Raw genomic sequence first — 16,390 nt, 5'->3', positions numbered from 1 at the left:
TGTTGATGCCAGTTCATTGGATATATTCAAGAGGGAGTTAGATATGGCTCTTACGATTAAGGGGATCAAGGGATATGGAGAGAAAGCAGGAAAGGGTTACTGAGAGAATGATCAGCCATGATCTTATTGAATGGCGGTGCAGGCTCGAAGGGCAGAATGGCCTACTCCTGCACCTATTTTCTATTTTTCTATGTTTCTATTCATGCAGCTATCCACAATACACTTTGGCACGCCGAAACAGGAAGGGCTATTATTCTTTCAATGTGCAAATCCATTTACTAACAAAAAGAGTATCATTTTCAGGCAGGAGTGAACCATTGATTCATCCAGCCAACCCATCCCAACTTTCCGCAAAATCACAAACATGCATTTCTAGTCTAATAACCCTGAAACCTATTTGCTGATAACTTGTCTCGTGCCGTTTTGAATGCTTGTTCCAACACTCTTCCTGGTCATCTGTTCCATATGTTTTTCACCCTTTAATGGAACAGAAGCTGGAATTTTTACCTGCTGATGCGCAGGCAGCGGGTGAGCCCTGGATCGCGTGGGGAACCCAAAGGTTTCATTGCTGTGTTTGGCAGTGGATGTTTAACGAAGCCACTGTATTTGCATCTAACTTCCGGGTTTCCCGACCAATTAACGCAAGCGGGCGTGATGATGTCATTGCCGGGTCCAATTCAGCTCACGTATTTAAAGGAGCGCTGCGCAGATGGCAGTTGAAGGTTGAGGAGGTTGGAGAGACTTTGCTGGGAGATCAAAAAATGCAGTTCCAGTGTACAAAAGCTTCCCCTTGATTCAGTGGTGCCTCCCTGGCTTTCCTGCTGCAAGAAGTTATTGCCCAGAGAGCTGTTATTCCCTGCCTACGGGAGGAAGTAGCCAGCCCCAAGGCGGCATGACTGGAGATTGCTGCAGAGGTGAGCAGCAGGAGTGTGGTGGCAAGGTCATGGATTCAATGCAGGAAGAAATTTAATGACCTCATGAGGTCAGGAAAGGCGAGTACAATGCCACATTCAATGACATCCTGATGTGTGTCACCCCACGCCCTAACTCTACCTTCCCAAGCCTACTCCTGCACATCACTCCTCACACCAACATATCTTGCAGGTGCACCCATCCCTCTCTGTCTATGCATTTCCTCACATCCCCATCTCATCGTCCACCACTGACACTCACCCTCATCTTAATACAATGTCACGCCTCTCCCTCATAGTCACCCTCAACAGATGTTGCCCATCCATCCGTTCCACTCATTCCATGAATCTAACTCAATGGTCTCTGGTTTCTCTCTTTGTAGAAGGGAGCACAGAACACCCGGGAGGGGCAGAAAACTGAAGGTCGTCCTCCAGACATCGCCACGCTGACTGCTGCAAAGGAGGAGGCACTGGAGTATCAACATTGATGGTGGTGGCAGACGGAGAGACAGGGACCTCCCAGCTACCTGGTAACAGAATTAAATAGCATACAGCCACATGGCATACAACAGTCAATCATGTTGACTTGATGTCAGCATCCAGTGAAATATGGTCATGTGCATAAAGGACAAAAAAATCTGCAGGAGGACACAGAAAATCTGCAAACGGATATAGACAGGCTAGATGAGTGGGCAAACATTTGGCAGATGGAGTATAATGTGGGAAAGTGTGAGGTTATCCACTTTGGCAGGAAAAATAAAAAAGCAAATTATTATTTAAATGGAGAGAAATTACAAATACTGCAGTACAGAGGAATCTGTGGGTTCTTGTGCATAAAACACAAAAAGTTAGTATGCAGGTACAGCAAGTAATCAGGAAGGCAAATGGAATGTTGGCCTTTATTGGAAAGGGGATGGAGTATAAAATCAGGGAAGTGGTGAGGCCACACCTAGAGTACTGTGTACAGTTTTGATCACCTTATTTAAGGAGGGATATACTTGCATTGGAGGCAATTCAGTGAAGGTTCTCTAGGTTGATTCCTGAGATGAAGGGGTTGACTTATGAAGAAAGGTTGAGCAGGTTGGGCCTATACTCATTGGAGTTTAAAAGAATGCGAGGTGATCTTACGGAAATATATAAGATACTGAGGGGGTTCGACAAGGTAGATGCAGAGAGGATGTTTTCCCTCATGGGGAAATCTAGAACTAGGGGGCATAGTTTCAGAATAAGGGGTCGCCCATTTAGAACTGAGAAGAGCAAGAATTTCTTCTCTCAGAGGGTCGTAAATCTGTGGAATTCTCTGCCCCAGAAAGCTGTGGAGGCTGGGTCATTGAATATATTTAAGGTGGAGATAGACAGATATTTGAGCGATAAGGGAGTGAAGGGTTATGGGGAGCAGGCAGGGAAGCTGAGCCCAGGATCAGATCAGCCATGATCTTATTAAATGGTAGAGCAGGCTCAAAGGGCCACATGGTCTACTCCTGCTCCTATTTCTTATGTTCTTATGTTCACTTAAAACATTCTTACCAGGACAGTTCTAATTCATGTCTTTACTCTTCCACGGGGTCATCAAGTGTTCAACAGTCAGTGGAGCCAGAGGAGGAAGAAAGCTCCTTAGAGAAGGTTGCTAACTCTGAGGGTGCACCATCACAGGACACACGCACCCCAGTGGGCCCAGTAAGTCAGATAGTAGTGTTGTCAACTGCTATCTCACATATCACATGTGAGCAAGAACAGATGGTAGACATAGGGACAGCGGTGAAGTGTCCTCATTGGAGGATGCTCCAAACTCTGCTCTACTCAGCTGAACCTCGGTGTCTGTCGACAAAGAGGATGATTTTGGAGGCACAACAATAAATGCGTGAGGCTCTAGCAGAATTTCCAGCTACGATCTGTACACTTGAGAGAGAATAGAGGAGTCCATCTCAATGAATGGCTGGCATGATGTCACGGACCATGGCTATGATGTGTTTGTCCATGGAAAGAGTGGCCACCTGCGATATTAAAATTAGTTCATGCTTGCTCTCACCAACAGCTTGCACACTCTGAATGCCATCTTAAGAAGGATGGATAAAGTCCTAGGCCGTTCATCGCCCCATTGATGTGTAGCAAAGTGCAAGCAATGGGTGTCTATGACAGGACTGGTTTAGTCATTGTAGGACTGCATTGTGGTTGGTGGGGAAATGGGTTCAGCATCTGGGTGCCAGATGGGTGCACTGGTGCAACCAAACCAAATTGTGCCAGTATAAGAACATAAGAAATAGGAACAGAAGGAGGCCAAACGGCCCCTCGAGCCTGCTCCGCCATTCAATAAGATCATGGCTGATCTGATCATGGACTCAGCTCCACTTCCCTGCCCGCTCTCCATATCCACTTATCCCCCTATCGTTTAAGAAACTGTTTATTTCTGTCTTAAATTTATTCAATGTCCCAGCTTCCACAGCTCTCTGAGGCAGCGAATTCCACAGAGATACAACCCTCAGAGAAGAAATTCCTCCTCATCTCCATCTTAAATGGGCGGCCCCTTATTCTAAGATCATGTCTCCCCCATCAGTGGAAACATCCTCTCTGCATCCACCTTGTCAAGCCCCCTCATAATCTTATACGTTTCTATAAGATCACCTCGCATTCTTCTGAATTCCAATGAGTAGAGGCCCAACCTACTCAACCTTTCCTCATAAGTCAACCCCCTCAATCTAGTGAACCTTCATTATGAGGCTGTCCTGGGCATCCCGGAGAGCAATGTGCCCCGCTGCTGGTGCCATGTCCACATCAAGTTCCTCCTCCTGTTCCGCCTCAGAAGAGGCTCTGCGTCTTGCTCCTCATGCAGCTCCAATCCTCGCTGCTACACAATATTGTGCAGACTGCGGCATACCATGGTCATTGTGGAGACCTTAGTTGGTGCGTATTGAAGGGCGTCTCCTGCAGTGTGTACCATGCACTGCGGCAACTCGCCAAGGCTTCTTTGGCAGCACCTCCCAAACACTTGACCTCTACCACCTAGAAGGACAAGGGCAGCAGGCGCATGGGAACACCATCATTTCCAAGTCACACACAATTCTGACTTGGAAGTATAGCGCTGTTCCTTCATCGTCACTGTGTCAAATTCCTAGAACTCCCTCTCTAACAGCTCTGTGGGAGTACCTTCAGCACACAGACTGGAGCATTTCAAGAAGGTGCCTCACCACCGCTTCTCAAGGGCAATTAGTGATGGGCAATAAATGCTGGCCTTGTCAGTGATGCCCACATCCCATGAACGAATAAAAGAAAAATCTGTCCAGGCATTTGGAAGGCATCTTCACCATTCCAATATATTTCTCAGTGACACATCTTATCATCATCATTTGGCTTTGATTGTCGCGCTCTGGGGTTTCATTGCTTGACCTCCTCAAGGTGTCATCAGCCATGTGGATAGCCCTTGTCTCCAAGCAGCCATCCGGTCAGAGTGGTTGGAGTTGCGAAGAGCTGAGGGAGGGTGGACTGGCGCAGGATGAATGATTCTTGACTGTTCCCTGGGAATCTGCCACACACATGCATGATGATCTTTTTGTGGTTGCAGGCGAGCTGCACACTAATGGAGTGGAGGCCTTATAGTCCACTAACAGGTGATGTGGGGGTGCCTTGATAGCCACAGGTGTGCAGTCGATAATGTCCTGCACCTGTGGAGAGCCAGACAGAGCCACATATCTAGCTCCCGCTCATTCGGATGGGCTTCATCAGGAGCAAATTGTACATAACTGCCTGCCCTGGTAAACATGGCATCGGTCAAAGTACTGAAAGCAAACTCTCAGAGCAAGTGCTGTAAGCAAAAGTCTTTCACTTAGGCAAGCCAGCAGGTGTGAGGTCTCAGCACTTATGGGATTTTTTGACTGTCATTTGTACAGGCCCCTCAATTGCCACTGTATTCTCACCTTGCTTTCACTGGCGAAGTCCAGGAAGCCCAGGAATCCTGTGCACACACAGTAAAACTTGAAACCCCAGGAAATGAAAGGCCCATAACTAGCTAACCTGCCTCTCCTGAAGGGGTTTCTCACTCACAACCGAACGCGCTCGAACTAACTGCATTAGCTTGCGGGTTGAAGCTGGCTTCCCGACGCGCTATCAAATTCAGTCCATTTAATCTACCAACCGCTCCCAAACCCACTCACACCTTCCTGTTAAAATTCCGTCCTGAATGTCTGACTTTCCCATTTTCCTTTGTTATTCTTAATTCAAAACCATGATCGCCTGTCCTTGAATTTAGGGGTAATTCTAACCTGGCGGGAAATGGATGGGATTGGATTGGACTGAGTGTAAAACGGGCGCTCAATCAGATCCAGACAGTTTACTGCAGGCAAATTAGGTTAACATTATCCCCTTAGTATGTGGAATATAAATCTTCTCTGCATCCAAATTCTCCAAACACCTCACAATTTTAACTACTTCTATTGAGACCATACAGCTTTCTTTCAGGACATAAAAGTCCCGGGTAGCCAACTTATAGAATTATAGAGGTTTACAGCACAGAAGGAGGCCATTTCGGCCCATCGTGTCTGCGCCAGCCGACAAAGAGCTATCCAGCCTAATCCCACTTTCCAGCTCTTGGTCCGTAGCTGTGCAAGTTATGGCGCTTCAAATGCACATACAAGTACCCTTTAAATGTGGTAAGGGTTTCTGCCTCTACCACCCTTTTAGGCAGTGAGTTCCAGACCCTCACTACCCTCTGGGTGAAGAAATTTCCCCTCAAATCTCCTCTAAATCTCCTACCAATTACTTTAAATCTATGCCCCCTGATTGTTGACCCCAGTGCTAAGGCAAATAGATCCTTCCTATGAACTCTATCTAACCCTCTCATAATTTTACACACCTCAATAAGGTCTACCCGCAGGCTCCTTTGTTCCAAAGAAAACAAGCCCAGCCTATCCAATCTTTCCTCATAGCTAAAATTCTCCAGTCCAGGCAACATCCTCGTAAATCTCCTCTTTACCCTCTCTAGAGTAATAACATCTTTTCTGTAATGTGGTGACCAGAACTGCACGCAGTACTGTAGCTGTGGCCTAACTAGTGTTTTATACAGTTCAAGCATAAACTACATGCTCTTATATTCTGTGCCTCTGCTAATAAAGGCAAGTACTCCGTATGCCTTCTTAACCACCTTATCTACCTGGCCTGCTACCTCCAGGGATCTGCGGACATGCACTCCAAGGTTCCTTTGTTCCTCTACACTTTTCAGTGTCCTACCATTTAATATATATTCCCTTGCCTTGTTAGCCCTCCCCAAATGCATTACCTCACACTGCTCCATATTGAATCCCATTTGCCACTGTTTTGCCCATCTGACCAGTTTATTGATATCTTCCTGCAGTCTACAGCTTTCTTCTTTATTATCAACCACACAGCCGATTTTAGTATCATCTGCAAATTTCTTAATTATACCCCCTACATCCAAGTCTAAATCATTTATATATACCACAAAAAGCAAGGGACCTAGTACTGAACTCTGCGAAACCCCACTGGAAACAGCCTTCCAGTCACAAAAACACCCATCAACCATTACCCTTTGCTTCCTACCTCTGAGCCAATTTTGGATCCAACTTGCCACTTTGCCCTGAATCCCACAGGCTTTTACTTTCAGGACTAGTCTGCCATGTGGGGTCCTTATCAAAAGCCTTGCTAAAATCCACATACATCAAACGCTCTATCCTCATCAACCCTCCTTGTTACCTTCTCAAACGATCCATTCAAGTTTGTCAGACATGAACTTCCCTTAACAAATCCATGCTGATTGTCCTTGATTAATCTGTGTCTTTTAAAATGAAGATTTATCATGTCTCAGAATTTTTTCCAATAATTTTCCCACCACCGATGTTAGGCTGATTGTCCTATCTCTTACTCCCTTTTTAAACAAAGGTACCACGTTAGCAGTCTTCCAGTATTCCGACACCACACCTGCAGCCAGAGAGGATTGGAAAATAATGGTCAGAGCCTCTGCTATTTTCTCTTTTGCTTCTCTTAACAGACTGGGATACATTTCATCCAAGCCTGGGGATTTATCCACTTTCAAAGCTGCTAAGCCCCTTAATACTTTCTCTCGCACTATGTTTATTTCATCTAATATTTCACACTCCTCCTCCCCGATTGCAATGTCTGCATCACCCTTCTCTTTTGTGAAAACAGACGCAAAGTATTCATTAAGAACCATACCCACATCTTCTGCCTTCACACAGATTACCTTTATGGTCTCTAATAAGTCCTACCCTTTCTTTAGTTATATTCTTGCTCTTAATGTATTTATAAAACATTTTGGGGTTTTCCTTGATTTTAATTGCCAACATTTTATCATGCTCTTTATTTGCTTTCCTAATTTCCTTTCTATTGGCAACCCTGCATTTTCTATACTCCTCCAGAGTTTCTGCAGTATTGAGCTCTCGGTATCGGTCATAAGCCTAGCTTTTTTTCCTTTGTCCTACAGTATGTCCCTTGACATCCAGGGGGTCTAGATTTGTTAGTCCCACCCTTTTTCTTTATGGGAACATGGTTGCTGAGGATCCCCTTCCTTGTATGCCTCCCACTGCTCTGACACTGATTTAGCTTTAAGGAGATGTTTCCAGTCCATTTGGGCTAAATCTCATCTCAGCTTAGCAAAATTGTCTTTTCCCCAATTGAGAACTTTTATTCCTGGTCTACCTTTGTCCTTTTCCATAACTACACTAAATCTAACTGAATTATGATCACAAGCACCAAAATGCTCTCCCACTGATACCACATACACCTGTCCAGCTTCATTCCGTAAAACTAAGTCCAGAACTGCCCCTCCCTTGTTACACACTGGCTACAAAAGTTCCCCTGAATGCATTTTAGGAATTCCGCACGCTCCATACTTTTCGCACTAATTTTATCCCAGTTAATATTCGGGTAGTTGAAATCCCCTACTATTACTGCCCTAAAGTTTTTGCACTTCTTAGAAGTTTGCCAACATATATGCTCTTCTGTCACTCTCTGATTGTTTGGAGCTGTATGGTACACTTCCAGCAGTGTGATCGACATAAAAGCAATTAATATTTGCAAACTGCGGGGCACTTGACATGTGATCGAGCGTCATGGAATTCCTCGAAGCAGAGTTGGTAATGGAAACATGATGCATGTAATCCTGAACCTTTACATGTGCAAAGTTAGAACTAGTTTAATTTTGCCAACTTAAATTTGACTCGTTTAACAAAAAAGTTAAAATGTACTGTTGGAGAGAACACTTCCAGCCTTTATGTCCCCCAGATTCATCACAACAACATCTGGCAGACGGGAGCTCCAGGGAACCGCACACACAAGTTGTGGGTTTTTAAAGGAGACACTTTCGAGTTAGATCTCTTTGCATTGCGACGACACACCTACCTTTTCCGATGAGCAGGAACTTGTGCTTGAAGTATCTGAGCAGCTGACTGTAGTGTCGAGTGTTGCTGGAGTTGGAGCCAGAGGAGTGTCTCTCGGTCCAGTGAACGTACGCCTGCCCTTTAGCGTGGATTTTAAGAGCTTTCACCTCGATCTGAGCTGTGACCTCCACCACGATCCGCCCAGAGACCCATTCCCCGCTGGTGTAAACGGGGATGTTGTTGTCAACAGCACGGTCGTAGAGTATTGTAAAACTCTTCACTTTGCCCATCACCGTGGTCAATGCACACAGACTGTGGTACAAGACTGCGGCACAAGTGACACTATTGCCCCTGCCGATCGGTGCAATGTGAGACGGGTTTGGGATGTTCAGAGAAGGACACACCCACCACCTCCCTCTTTAGGGTTTTGCAACAAACAGAAGTTGGCTCTGCTTCCGTTCTGAGAAGCGGATTACAGGACTGACGGGTCATTTAACAAAACACACGCACAGCGGCTCAAGCTCACTGAGGGAGGAAAATAATCTGTCTTTTCATAAATAGAGAGAATGCTGGAAATACTCAGCAGCTCAGGCAGCAAATCGAAAGAAGTAAAGTTAACGTTTCAAGGCGAAGACCTTTCATCAAAACTTTTTAGGCTCTGTCATTTTACAACATCCGCTTCCTCGTTTTACAAAAAGGGGGTTAAAATTGCATAACCCCCGAAAACGGGTGTGGGGATCATGATACGCGATTAACGAACAGCCATTCATTAAATTGGTGCTGCCTGCTGGTTATAATGCTTGCTGTGTGCAGCCAGTGCTCCCCATGCTGTTCATTGGCTGCACGCTGGCTGCACGCAGCACCGCCAGGGGCGCGACAAAGTGAGTGGCTAGTGCTACTGAAAGGCAGCCTGCACCTCTTAAATTGGAGGTTCATTATGGCTGCAGGAAATGGTGGGAGCCCTTTGAAAAGTGAATCTGTACTGTGATACCTTAAGAAATGTATGAACATGCTATTCAATCACATCACATTACCCAAACAGATTGCAGGACACTTACTGACACGCATCCCTCTTTCTTGCAAGGGAAGGTGGCACAGAACATACGACAGCAGGAAAGAACTGGAGGAGGACAGGCTCACCTGCATGTTTTAACTCCCGCGGAAGAGACAGTGTTGGCCATCATGGGAAGGGGCATCGCTGAGGCTGTGGCCACTGGTGGGACAGGAGGGATCAAAGATGAGGATATCTGCATGCTTATTCCTCCTCTCTCTGGTGTCAGCGCACACTTCTTACTTTCTCCTCGCCTCTACCCTCACCATAACCCAACAATTGCCCCTTTTTCATGTCAGATACCCAAGAACTCGAGCCTTCACTGTCAGAAGAGACAGAGGAAGAAGACAGTGAAGATGAAGACATCATCACTCAATCTTACACTCACAGTCACTGGCTCAGAGACTGACACTGCATGTATTTTAGAAGTTAGGATAGAGGATTGATCTTCATGTGGTGAGACACCGGGCATAAGTGTGTAGGAACCAGGGTTGGGGCAAAGGGTCATGCAGGTGCCACCTCACCAGAGGGCAAGATCATACACTAGTTCTGTTGCAGAGGAGTCAGGTCAGGATTTTGATGGGCCAGGTTACAGAAGAAGGCTGAAAGGTATATATTACCAAATGCGTGGTACACTGTAAAGCCTGTCAGAAAGCCTGCTCACAATGTCAAGGAGCATGGAATGTTCCAGTGCCAACTTGGTGCAGAGCTTGGAGCCCATGCTTTGCAGCATGGAATGGACGGTTACCTCCATCAGCACACCTGTGGAACGCACCATGATGCAGCGTGTGATTGCTGATGTCACGCTTCCATCAAAGGTCTGTGCGTTGTAGTGGAAGCTCAGTCTGCTGCCATTGTGGCTCTGGATACCACTGTCCAAAGGGGCTTCAAGTGCCACACAGTAATCCACCAATCTGTCCTGCAGCAGATTGCTGAGGCGCCACCCCGGGGGAGTGACTCCATGGATCACAATCCTGTTGTCCTCTCTCAGGATGACAGCATTTCTGCTCCCACCCCTGCCACTCCACCAAATTCCTTGCTGTTGCCTATCAGACAGCCAGCCCAGACTGCTGCGTAGCAGGCGGAGATGGAACACGAGTCTGAGGCTGGACCCTTTAGGCCCAGAGCTGCTCGAGGTCACCCTCCAAGGCAATCTGCGGTTTCCTCAATTGAAACATAGAAACATAGAAACATAGAAAATAGGTACAGGAGCAGGCCATTCAGCCCTTCTAGCCTGCACCGCCATTCAATGAGTTCATGGCTGAACATGAAACTTCAGTACCCCCTTCCTGCTTTCTCGCCATAACCCTTGATCCCCCGAGTAGTAAGGACTTCATCTAACTCCCTTTTGAATATATTTAGTGAATTGGCCTCAACTACTTTCTTTGGTAGAGAATTCCACAGGTTCACCATTCTCTGGGTGAGAAGTTTCTCCTCATCTCGGTCCTAAATGGTTTACCCCTTATCCTCAGACTGTGACCCCTGGTTCTGGACTTCCCCAACATTGGGAACATTCTTCCTGCATCTAACCTGTCTAAACCCGTCAGAATTTTAAACGTTTCTATGAGGTCCCCTCTCATTCTTCTGAACTCCAGTGAATACAAGCCCAGTTGATCCAGTCTTTCTTGATAGGTCAGTCCTGCCATCCCGGGAATCAGTCTGGTGAATCTTCGCTGCACTCACTCAATAGCAAGAATGTCCTTCCTCAAGTTAGGAGACCAAAACTGTACACAATACTCCAGGTGTGGCCTCACCAAGGCCCTGTACAACTGTAGCAACACCTCCCTGCCCCTGTATTCAAATCCCCTCGCTATGAAGGCCAACATGCCATTTGCTTTCTTAACCGCCTGCTGTACCTGCATGCTAACCCTCAATGACTGATGTACCATGACACCCAGGTCTCGTTGCACCTTCCCTTTTCCTAATCTGTCACCATTCAGATAATAGTCTGTCTCTCTGTTTTTACCACCAAAGTGGATAACCTCACATTTATCCACATTATACTTCATCTGCCATGCATTTGCCCACTCACCTAACCTATCCAAGTCACTCTGCAGCCGAATAGCATCCTCCTCGCAGCTCACACTGCCACCCAACTTAGTGTCATCCGCAAATTTGGAGATACTGCATTTAATCCCCTCGTCTAAATCATTAATGTACAATGTAAACAGCTGGGGCCCCAGCACAGAACCTTGCGGCACCCCGCTAGTCACTGCCTGCCATTCTGAAAAGTACCCGTTTACTCCTACTCTTTGCTTCCTGTCTGATAACCAGTTCTCAATCCACGTCAGCACACTAACCCCAATCCCATGTGCTTTAACTTTGCATATTAATCTCTTGTGTGGGACCTTGTCGAAAGCCTTCTGAAAGTCCAAATATACCACATCAACTGGTTCTCCTTTGTCCACTATACTGGAAACATCCTCAAAAAATTCCAGAAGATTTGTCAAGCATGATTTCCCTTTCACAAATCCATGCTGACTTGGACCTATCATGTCACCATTTTCCAGATGCACTGCTATGACATCCTTAATAATTGTTTCCATCATTTTACCCACTACTGAGGTCAGGCTGACCGGTCTATAATTCCCTGTTTTCTCTCTCCCTCCTTTTTTAAAAAGTGGGGTTACATTGGCTACCCTCCACTCCATAGGAACTGATCCAGAGTCAATGGAATGTTGGAAAATGACTGTCAATGCATCCGCTATTTCCAAGGCCACCTCCTTAAGTACTCTGGGATGCAGTCCATCAGGCCCTGGGGATTTATCAGCCTTCAATCCCATCAATTTCCCCAACACAATTTCCCGACTAATAAAGATTTCCCTCAGTTCCCCCTCCTTACTAGACCCTCTGACCCCTTTTATATCCGGAAGGTTGTTTGTGTCCTCCTTAGTGAATACTGAACCAAAGTACTTGTTCAATTGGTCTGCCATTTCTTTGTTCCCCATTATGACTTCCCCTGATTCTGACTGCAGGGGACCTACGTTTGTCTTTACTAACCTTTTTCTCTTTACATACCTATAGAAACTTTTGCAATCCACCTTAATGTTCCCTGCAAGCTTCTTCTCGTACTCCATTTTCCCTGCCCTACTCAAACCCTTTGTCCTCCTCTGCTGAGTTCTAAATTTCTCCCAGTCCCCAGGTTCGCTGCTATTTCTGGCCAATTTGTATGCCACTTCCTTGGCTTTAATACTATCCCTGATTTCCCTAGATAGCCACGGTTGAGCCACCTTCCCTTTTTTATTTTTACGCCAGACAGGAATGTATAATTGTTGTAATTCATCCATGCGGTCTCTAAATGTCTGCCATTGCCCATCCACAGTCAACCCCCTAAGTATCATTCGCCAATCTATCCTAGCCAATTCACGCCTCATACCTTCAAAGTTACCCTTCTTTAAGTTCTGGACCATGGTCTCTGAATTTACTGTTTCATTCTCCATCCTAATGCAGAATTCCACCATATTATGGTCACTCTTCCCCAAGGGGCCTCGCACAATGAGATTGCTAATTAATCCTCTCTCATTACACAACACCCAGTCTAAGATGGCCTCCCCCCTAGTTGGTTCCTCAACATATTGGTCTAGAAAACCATCCCTTATGCACTCCAGGAAATCCTCCTCCACCGTATTGCTTCCAGTTTAGCTAGCCCAATCTATGTGCATATTAAAGTCAACCATTATAACTGCTACACCTTTATTGCATGCACCCCTAATTTCCTGTTTGATGCCCTCCCCAACATCCCTATTACTGTTTGGAGGTCTGTACACAACTCCTACTAAAGTTTTTTGCCCTTTGGTGTTCTGCAGCTCTACCCATATAGATTCCACATCATCCAAGCTAATGTCTTTCCTAACTATTGCATTAATCTCCTCTTTAACCAACAATGCTACCCCACCTCCTTTTCCTATTATTCTGTCCTTCCTGAATGTTGAATACCCCTGAATGTTGAGTTCCCAGCCCTGATCATCCTGGAGCCACGTCTCCGTAATCCCAATCACATCATATTTATTAACATCTATTTGCACAATTAATTCATCCACCTTATTGCGGATACTCCTTGCATTAAGACACAAAGCCTTCAGGCTTGTTTTTTTAACACCCTTTGTCCTTTTAGAATTTTGCTGTACAGTGGCCCTTTTTGTTCTTTGCCTTGGGTTTCTCCGCCCTCCACTTTTCCTCATCTCCTTTCTGTCTTTTGCTTTTGCCTCCTTTTTGTTTCCCTCTGTCTCCCTGCAATGGTTCCCATCCCCCTGCCATATTAGTTTAAATCCTCCCCAACAGCACTAGCAAACACTCCCCCTAGGACATTGGTTCCGGTCCTGCCCAGGTGCAGACCGTCCGGTTTGTACTGGTCCCACCTCCCCCAGAACCGGTCCCAATGCCCCAGGAATTTGAATCCCTCCCTGCTGCACCACTGCTCAGAAGCGTTCCACCAGCCTTGCTGCATCCAATGAAGAAACACTTCGAAGGAGCACGAGGATAGGCAACGGCACATGGAACACAAGCACTAAGGGAATGCACAAGGGTGATTAGTTTATTTTTGTATCCATTATGTAATGAGTACATTGATAAAATTGGATTGGAACGTGCATTTTCTGATAGCTTTTATTTTTGTATTGTTGGGACGAGTACAATGTGATGGTCAGCGATAAAGGTAAGATAAGTGTGGGACTGTTGGTGAATGGGGAGGTGTGGAGTCATGAGTCATGTTATGGGTGGATAACACTTGTCTCTCAGTAACCACCCTTTGACTTGCTATGGTGGGCCAGATACAGGTGGCATGGAAAACTGCTGTAAAATGAAGGAATCGTGATCACTGCCAAGATAATGGGTATTCACCTGCATGATTTGCTGCCTGTGCTCGCGCACCAGCTGGACGTTGGGGTAGTGGAATCTCTGGTACATGGCCGAGTACACATGAGGCACAAACAAACATAAGAAATAGGAGCAAGAGTAGGCCATTCGGCCCCTCGAGCCTGCTCCGGTATTCAATAACATGGCTGATCTTCTACATCAAGTCCACTTTACTGCATTATCCCCATGTCCCTCGATTCTCTAAATATCCAAAAATCTATTGATCTCTATCTTGAATATACTCAACGTCTGAGCCTCCACAGCCCTCTGGGGTAGAGAATTCCAAAGATTCACCACCTGCTGAATGAAGAAGTTTCTCCGCATCTCAGTCCTAAATGGCCGACCCCTTATTCTGAGACTGAGACCTCTGGTTCTCGACTCCCCAGTCAGGGGAAACATCGTCCCTGCATCAACCCTGTCAAGCCCAGTAAGAATTTTGTATGTTTCAATGACATCACCTCTCATTCTTCTAAACTCCAGAGAATATAGGCCTAGTCTACTCAATCTCTCCTCATAGGACAATCCCCGCATCCCAAGAATCAGTCTGCTGAACCTTCGTTGCACTCCCTCTATGGCAAGTATATCCTTCCTCAGGTAAGGAGACCAAAACTGTGCACAATACTCCAGCTGTGGTCTCACCAGGGTGCTATATAAGTGCAGTAAGACATCTTTACTCTTATACTCAAACCATCTTGCAATAAAGGCCAATATTTGCTTTCTTCATTGTTTGCTGTGCCTACGTGTTAACTTTCAGTGATTCGTGTACAAGGACACCCAGGTCCCTCTGAATACCAACATTTCCCAATCTCTCACCATTTAAAAAATACTCTTCTTTTCTATTTTTCCTACCAAAGTGGATAACTTCACATTTCTCCACATTATATTAAGAACATAAGAAAATAAGAAATAGGAACAGGAGTAGGTCATATGGCCCCTCGAGCCTGCTCCGCCATTCAGAAAGATCATGGCTGATCTGATCATGAACTCAGCTCCACTTCCCCGACCGCTCCCCATAACCTCTTATCTCCTTACCGTTTAAGAAACTGTCTGTTTCTGTCTTAAACTTATTCAATGTCCCAGCTTCCACAGCTCTTTAAGGCAGCGAATTCCACATATTTACAACCCTCAGAGAGAAGAAATTTCTCCTCATCTCTGCTTTAAATGGGCGGCCCCTTATTCTAAGATCATGCCCTCTAGTTCTAATCTCCCCCATCAGTGGAAACATCCTCTCTGCCCCCTCATAATCTTATACATTTCGATAAGGTAACCTCTCGTTCTTCTGAATTCCAATGAGTAAAGGCCCAACCTACTCAACCTTTCCTCATAAGTCAATCCCCTCATCTCCGGAATCAACCTAGTGAACCTTCATTGTGAGGCTGTCCTGGGCATCCCAATACTCTATAACTGTAGCAAGACTTCCCTGCATTTATATTCTATCCCCTTTGAAATAAAGGCCAAGGTTCCATTGGCCTTCCTGATCACTTGCTGTACCTGCATACTGTCCTTTTGTGTTTCATGCACATGTACCCCTAGGTCCTGCTGTACTGTGGCACTTTGCAATCTTTCTCCATATTCGATTTGCCATGTTCTTGCCCACTCACTTAGCCTGTCTATGTCCTCTTGAAACCTCTTTGCTTCCTCCTCACACCTTACATTCCCATCTAGCTTTGTATCATCAGTAAACTTGGTTTTATTACATTTGGTCCCCTCATCCAAATCATTGATATAGATTGTGAATTGCTGAGGTCCAATCACTGATCTTTGTGGTACCCCACTAGTTATAGTCTGCCAACCTGAAAAGGGCCCGTTTATTCCTACTCTCTGTTTTCTGTCCGTTAACCAATCCTCAATCCATGCTCGTATATTTCCCCCAATCCTAAGAGCCCTAATTTTGTTTAATAACCTCTTGTGTGTACCTTTTCGAATGCCTTCTGAAAATCCTAATACACCGTATCCACTCATTGCCCCCTTATCTATTCTGCCAATTAGAACCTCAAAAAGCTCCAACAGATTTGTTAAACATGATATCCCTTTCATCAATCCGTGTTGACTGTCCAATCCTATTAGTATTTTCTAAGTGCCCTGTTACCACATCCGTAATAAGAGTCTCGCATGACGTTAGGTTAACTGGTTTGTAGTTCCCTGTTTTCTCTCTCCCTCTTTTCTTAAATAGTGGGGTTACATTTGATACCTTCCAATCTACGGGAACAGTTCAAGAATGTACAGAA

At 45.6% G+C, this 16,390-nt stretch overlaps 1 protein-coding gene across 1 annotated transcript in view; it reads right to left on the bottom strand.

Moving 5' to 3' along the window:
• LOC139267141 (arrestin domain-containing protein 3-like) overlaps window positions 1-8,682 on the bottom strand; it is a 69,786-nt gene extending 61,104 nt beyond the window's left edge. Inside the window, exon 1 of the mRNA XM_070884992.1 lies at window positions 8,280-8,682. Coding sequence (XP_070741093.1) covers window positions 8,280-8,547 — 268 coding nt within the window. The 5' untranslated portion in view covers window positions 8,548-8,682. The remainder of the gene's footprint in view (window positions 1-8,279) is intronic.
• Between the last annotated feature and the right edge of the window lie 7,708 nt (window positions 8,683-16,390).

This window comes from Pristiophorus japonicus, chromosome 1 (assembly GCF_044704955.1).
Source record: "Pristiophorus japonicus isolate sPriJap1 chromosome 1, sPriJap1.hap1, whole genome shotgun sequence".
In the NCBI taxonomy this organism is placed as follows: domain Eukaryota; kingdom Metazoa; phylum Chordata; class Chondrichthyes; family Pristiophoridae; genus Pristiophorus; species Pristiophorus japonicus.
Note: the sequence above shows the minus strand (reverse complement) of the source record. Positions and strands in the feature narration are given on the sequence as shown.